Source organism: Cucurbita pepo, chromosome LG20 (assembly GCF_002806865.2).
Source record: "Cucurbita pepo subsp. pepo cultivar mu-cu-16 chromosome LG20, ASM280686v2, whole genome shotgun sequence".
NCBI classification, from domain to species: domain Eukaryota; kingdom Viridiplantae; phylum Streptophyta; class Magnoliopsida; order Cucurbitales; family Cucurbitaceae; genus Cucurbita; species Cucurbita pepo.
In genome coordinates, this window is record NC_036657.1 from 4,000,256 (window position 1) to 4,007,861 (window position 7,606).

The following is a 7,606-nucleotide window of genomic DNA, read 5'->3' on the forward strand; positions in this document are numbered from 1 at the left end:
GTATAGACTTTCGTAAAAAGGAAGTGATAATTTCACCACTATCGGGACCCAACTTTAAGTTTAAGGGTACATGCATTGAGACTACCCAAAGGTAGTCTCAATGATGAGCTAACTGACTAGTTCAACCAGGGGGTTTGGCGATATTAGCATGTGTTATAGATGTAAGAGAAAAGGAAAAGAACCTAGACACTATACTAGTAGTGAACGAATTTCTAAAAGTTTTTCGCAAGACCTACCAGGAATACTCCCTTCCCAAGCGGTAGAATTTGTCATAGAACTCGAGCCTGAAACTGGGCCTATTTCCAAAGCACTCTATCGCATGGCGGCAACAGAGTTGAAAGAATTGAAGGCACAGTTACAAGACCTACTGGATAAAGGCTTCATCTGACCTTGCGTATCCCCTTGGGGTGCGCCGGTGTTGTTTGTAAAAAAGAAGGATGGATCGATGCGCTGTGCATCGATTACGGAGAACTAAATAAGAGGACAATAAAGAACAAGTACCTCCTCCCTCACATAGAAGACCTATTTGACCAACCTAAGGAGGCGACGGTATTCTACAAGATAGACCTTCGGTCAGGGTACCATCAAATCAAGATTAAAGAAGGGGATGTACCAAAAACGGTGTTTAGAACAAGATACGGTCTTTACAAGTTTGTGGTGATGTCGTTTGGCCTCACTAATGCTCCAACTGTATTTATGGAATTAATGAATTGAGTGTTCAAGGACTGTCTAGACACGTTCGTTATTGTGTTCATAGACGGCATCCTAGTATACTCGAAAATGGACCAAGAACACCTCTGAGTTTGTGGGGATGTCGTTTGGCCTCACCAACGCTCCAACTGTGTTTATGGAATTAATGAACTGAGTGTTCAAGGACTGTCTAGACACTTTGTTATTGTGTTCATAGATGACATCCTAGAATACTTGAAAATGGACCAAGAACACCTCCGAAAAGTCCTAACAACCCTAGGAGAGAACAAGTTGTATGTCAAGTTCTCCCAATAATGTATGAACTTTATTGTGATATAATATAATTATAATGTCTACTATGTTTTAAATTCTCTTTATTTTATTTTATTTTATTTCGCAAAAAATTTGCCCGTCCTTTTTAGAGTCGAGTACCGATCTTTACATAACAAATGTGTCAAGAAGCACGTCCTTACAGACTTATTAAGCTGAATTTGTTCCTCAAAATTGAGCTTATATAGAGCTTTACAACAGGGTCATTTTACCCCTTTAGCTTAACCTCAATATTTAGAGAAATTCTCATGAAGAAGCGGAGGGCAAAGAAGGTCTAGATCGAGCTAATAAAATGAGTGAAGATTTGGATATTTTTTCGATTAAGAGAATTTGGAAGCCAAACTTTTATATTTATTTATTTATTTTTATATTTAGTTCATACTTATATTTTATTATATCTGAAACAAAAAGGGTTTAAAACTTAACCATCTTGCCCGTAAACAAAAGGTCTATTATTTATTGTTTCATACTAGTACATTCTTTCATATTTGATTATAACACAAACTCTCCTTCCTCAACATCAAAATAAGTGTACTTTGAGTTTGAGAAAGAGAGATTGTGTACACCAAGACTATTTTGATCATGAGCAACCACATCCCTTTGCTCCAATCCGAACACCTTTCACGAGCAGCCCTCTCTTCCAATGCCCTCCATGTTCAAAAAAGGAAAACTCGATCTCGCCACTACTTCCACAGCCAGGGTTACCTACCTTGTACTCAACAACAATCTCAAACCACTGGTTTCGTGGCTTCCCCGACAGGCATTCCTGGCGCACTATCTTGCTCCCATCTGGCTTCTTCAATTCAATGTTCAGAGGAGCATCCCAGCCAGAGGCTCTATCATTTAGTTGTACCTGAAGTGCTACTTCATACACAATATTTGGTGAGAGCATAGACTCATTGATCTTTCCACGAATGTTCAGCCAAGATACTTCAATAAGTTCTGCAACTTCGCTATTGCCACTGCAAGTTTTTAGACGCCCGAGTGAGTGATCAAGAAATCAACTTTTTATCATTTTTTTTCGTTGAGAAATTAGTTAAAAATTATACCAGGATCCCCATTTCCAGTATCTTTTATCTTCAATCCAGGCGATTGAGAGAGCTCTCGCAAATATAAAGTACCAATGGCTGTTTAACTTCTTATCAAAGATGTACTTCTGCGTAAAAAGAAAAGAAAGCAAATATTTTGATTTAATATGTTTATGATATACAAAGGTGAAGTTGAAATTAATATATATATATATATAGTTGCACTTACTATAGCTCCCTTGTTCAAGAGGATCCCAGCAACAAGTTGGTCATAAAGCTTAACGAAGGAGGGATAGTGCAGCGCTACGTCAGCATTCTTCAAAATAACATCCAAGCAATGACCAAGCTTCACTTCTCCTCCTAATTTCTCTCTCGCTTCCCTCTCTTTGTTGTCCATTATGGTGCCTTCTTTTTTATGAACTGAATTGAGATATGAGTTGAAGTGAGATATGAGTTAAAGTGAGAGGGAAGAAGGGATATATATAACCCCTTCTTTGGTACAATATTTTGAAGATAAGCCATGCATATTTGTTATTTTCACTTTTTTTTTCATGCACGTATCTATCTAGACCTATTTATACTATTTCATTCAAAAGTGAAGGCTTTTTTACCTTCCATAATAATCTATCTTCTTTTCAGAAATCAACGTCACTTTTTGATATATTCCTTTCATTTTCTTTTGTTGATCAAAATAGTAATTTTTATTATTGTTATGAATATATTAAATTAAATGCTAGGTTGAAAATACTAATAAATTAATACTCTATTTGTTAAATTTATTCACTTTAATTTAGGAAATAATGTATGGTAGGAAGTCCCGATAATCTATTATTCGACTAATTGTTCGTATTATTTATAATTAGTTAAAATTATATGTTTAATCATATAATTAATTTAATTGTAGTTGTTTCCTAAATTTATGTTACATTAGACAGTGTATCTAATTTTTTATAAAAAAAAAAAGGGTTAGTCTCCAACCAAAAATAAAAGTAATTTTTGTTTGTAAATCTTTTTAATTACTTCTTGCTTGGGTGGTTGTCGCCCTATATGCTACTTTGGTTGTGCTATAACTAGATGGATGTTCTTGTAATGGCTCAACCTGCTTTTTCGACCACCAACACTCTATTTTAACCTTACAGTCATATAAAGGTTTCAAAGGATTTTACTACGGTATGAAAATGAATTAATCAAATGGTTATTTTAATTATTTTATTTTTATATAAATCTAAGAATAAATTATAAAATAAAAAGTCCACAAATTAAATTTAGAATATGAACTATTTATGCCTTAAAAGGAAGGTTCGAGTGTTTATATTATTTTCCATTTATGATGCAGTAAAAGAGATGGAAAGACATTTTAATTCTTTTAAAAGATATATTTTACTTTTCATTTATATTTGTGTTTTGAAATAAAAAATTACAAATATTTTAATTATTTATAAATACAAAAAAAAACACTTTATTCCATTTTATTTTTTTAAGATTACTTTCAAATAATACTTTAAGCGATTATATCTCATTTTTGTATGAAACATTAATTAAATATAATATTTTGTTCGTTAATAAATTATAAAATATATATTAAATAAAAAATCTATTTGACATACGAAAAAGATAAAATTAGAACCGTTATTTTGTTGAAAGTTATAATTTTTCTAGAATTATTTATTCGTCGATATTGTACATTAATCACATTTATTTATTCATATTCGAACACTTAAGTTTTATTTAGACTATTCATTTTTANCTTTTTTTTTTTTTTTTTTTTGATAATGTGATGTTTGATACTTTTATGAAAGTTAAATAGAAAGATCTCGTTTTTTAAAGTATATTTAATATAAAGAATAAATTAAATAAATGTGATGATGTGTCGAATGAGTGTATGATCTTTATTTGGAATTATCTCAAAAGAATATTTTGGAGATATTATTGACGATGAATGCTTTATTCGTATAGTATAAAGTATTAGAATCAGCTTTAATTTTATATTGAATTAAACTAAACAAAAAGGTTACGTAATCTTACAATAAATATCGAAAAAAATTTGGTCAATTTTTAATTTACTAGCTTCAACAAAAGGTTACGTATCTTTAATAAATTAGAAAAAAATATTTAGAGAGAATTATTAATACAAATAAGGTTTGACTCATCCAAAAATCTTATTTAAAACGATCCGATCAAATAATATATTTGAATATCTAATTTATTAAGATATAATAATTTATTTAAATTATATTTCTATGTCATATTTAATTAATTTAAATATTATTGGAGCTTTAAATATATATATATATTAAATATATTTTTCTTGTTTTATATTTAATATATCTAAAATATTAAATAAAGAATTCAAATTAAATATTTTTTTCCTTTTTGTATTTGAAATATCTAATATATTAAATATTAATAAACACTTCAAATTAAATATATTTTATTCCTTATATTTAATATATCTAATATATTAATTAATAATTAAAAAAATTCGAGAACTTATTTCAATCATCGTAGGAATGGAAGCTAGTAAATTAAAAATTGGCTAGAACTTCTCCCATATTTGTTTAAGTAACCTTTTTGTTTAGTTTAATTCTAAATAAAATTAAAGCAGATCTAATGCTTATACTATGCGAATAAAGCGTTCATCTCACTAATATCATCGAAATATTCTTTTGAGATCTTTCCAAATAAAGTTCATATATTCATTCAACACATCATCACATTTATTTAATTTATTTTTTATATTAAATAAGATCTGTCTATTTAACTTTCATAAATTAGAAAGTATCAAACGTCACATTATAAAAAAATAGAGACAATTTTTATAAATTTTAAGACTAAATTTATTAAAAATAGATATCATTAACAATCAATAGTGTAAATAAAATTAAGTCTTCCAATATGAATAAATAAATGTGATTAATGCACAATACGTACTCATAAATAACTCTAGAAAAAATCGTTTTAGTTTTACGTTTTCGTATGTCAAATAGACTTTTTTTCTAATATATATTTTATAATTTATTAACGAATGAAATATTATATTTAAACAATGTTTCATACAAAAATGAGATATAATTGCCTAAAGTATTATTTGAAAGTACTCTTAAAATTTTTTTTTGTTCATGCACCATTAATGAACTTTGTAATTCATCAATAGACATGTTATTAGTATCTTTGGATTCCTCGATGGATACTACAACATAAGTAAATTTTTCAATCACGGTATGCAAAAATTTTTCTATAATTTTCTTGTCTGGCATATCTTCTTCATCGCTTCTCATATTGTTGGAGATTATCATTACTCTTGCAAAACAATCTGTGATACTTTCATCCTTCTTCATCTCTAGGATCTCAAATTCTCTCCTTAATGCATTAAAAACTATTTATTCACTTTTTGGTTTCTACCAAATTTAAGCTTCATTGAGTCTCAAACAATCTTGGTTGTGCGACGATTCAAGATTTGTTCAAAGATAGTACGATCAACTGCCTGGAAGAGGTAATGCTTTACTTTGTGATCTTTGAGTCTAGCATCATCAAGGTGGCCGTTTTGTGCCTCGGTCAACATTGTTCCTTCCTCTTGTTCTGAAAACCAATTTCTACCACATTTCAAAGACCCTTTGTTGAGCAAATCTTCCTTCATCTCACTCGAATGATCATAGTGACCATCAAAGCGAGGGATCTTCGTTAAAGTTTTATCTTCACTCATACTCTCCTTCTATTTGATCACTCAAATTCACTCCAATGATCACAGTGACCATTGAAGCGAGAGATCTTTGTTAAAGTTTTATTTCACTCAGAATCTACCTATTTAATCACTCAAAAATTGCAACTTAATACCAATGGTTAGGTTTTGACACAAGAAGAACTAAGCCCGAAACATAAACCATTGAAGTTTGGAGTGATGATATTATTGACAAATAGCCATATAAATAGAACTAACAACCATAAACAAATCTAATCACCGGTTACGTTTAATATACATATGTATTAGAATAAAAATAGCAAAATAAAGGGAACAATAATTTTGTCATAGATTGACAAACTATGCAGAAGAAGCAGTAAATGAAGAAAAAGAGGATAAAAGACAATAGTATGGTGTGACAACAAGAATATATTNCCCTCCCCTAAAATAGTTCTCTCATCGAGTATCAATAATTCATCAAACAAAATAGAAACCGAAAGAAAATATTTTCTGGAGGAAAAAAATGCTTATGATGGAGAGATGGTTAGACAATAATGATAACGGAGAGATGGTTAGACAATAATGATGACGGAGAGATGGTTAGATAATGGAGAGATCATAAGAAGGCAGATGATGGAGAGATGGTTAGATAATGGAGAGATGGTTAGATAATGGAGAGATCAGAAGAAGGCAGATGATGGAGAGATCAATAATGGAGAGATCAGAAGAAGGCAGATGATGGAGAGATGGTAGGCAGATAAAGGAAGAAAGATGTCATTTGGAAAGGTTAGTAGTCAAATTTACCTTTTTCTTTTAGGAAGGATGTTAGCAATTATTTAGATTTGAGTTAGAACTTTAGAAATTATCAGTTTCTGAATTATAAATTATCTATCCTATGAAAGTCTGGTCAGAAAAAAAAAAGAAGAATAGATAGATAAAAAAGAGAGGAAGATAGGGAAAAGGAAGATCTGGAAAACATATTCAAACAAAAAAAAAAAGATTTGGAAAACCGGATAAAAAAAGAAAGAGAGACGGGAAAGAAGAAGATAAAAACAATACATAAAAGAGGGGAAGATTAGATTTGGAAATATAAAAGCAAAAAAAATATATATATATGGGAATAAAATAAACTGCTAAGCAGAATTAAACAATTTAGAGAATTAAACGATTTAGATTTAGATATGGGGTAGAATTAAACTCTCTGTAAGAAACTATTAAAATAATTATAGAATTAAACTCATCAAACAAACGGATTAAAAGAGTTAGATTTAGATATGAAGTAGAATTAAACTCTTAAAGAATTCTAGAATTAAACTCATTCAAGAAACCGATTAAAAGAGTTAGATTTAAATTGCTTAAAATGAGATAGGGAGGTAGAATTGACTGCTTAAAACAATTAGAGTTAAAAAGAAAAAAAGAAAAAAAACAAAAAAAAAAACAAAAGAGAAATTTTAAGAAAGAAAAAAAAATGAGAACAGTTTGAAAATGACAAGTACTGTTCAGATGGTGTACTGTAAACAGAATTGAAATATAATATAGAGTGAGAGAATGAGGATGGAAGATATGAGAAATTATTATATTTGTATATATAGGATATAACATTAAATGTTGAACTATCCAAGCCGCTTGAAATATTAATAATATTGACATATCTTTAATTTAAGTTTTAAGTTTTATTATTTTATATAATTTAGAAACAATGAAAACATGGAACTCGATTTTTATTGAGGTCGTTTAGAGCCGTATTTCACACTGTTAGTTGGATTATTAATTAAAATGTGAAATACTAACAAAAGGTGACGAACGATGCGATATGAATCAAACCTTGGCAACATTTGGTGTAGTTCTCGAGGAATGGGAGCTTACATTAAATAAATTA

The 7,606-nt window shown here is 29.5% G+C and overlaps 1 protein-coding gene across 1 annotated transcript; it reads right to left on the minus strand.

The window, feature by feature from the left end:
- Positions 1–1,431: 1,431 nt before the first annotated feature.
- On the minus strand, positions 1,432–2,489 carry LOC111782466 (lectin-like). The gene is made up of 3 exons (XM_023663219.1): positions 2,278–2,489; positions 2,070–2,176; positions 1,432–1,982 (listed from the first exon to the last, which is right to left on the minus strand). The coding sequence occupies exons 1-3, from the start codon at positions 2,443–2,445 to the stop codon at positions 1,601–1,603; spliced, it is 657 nt and encodes a 218-aa protein (XP_023518987.1). The 5' UTR covers positions 2,446–2,489; the 3' UTR covers positions 1,432–1,600.
- Between the last annotated feature and the right edge of the window lie 5,117 nt (positions 2,490–7,606).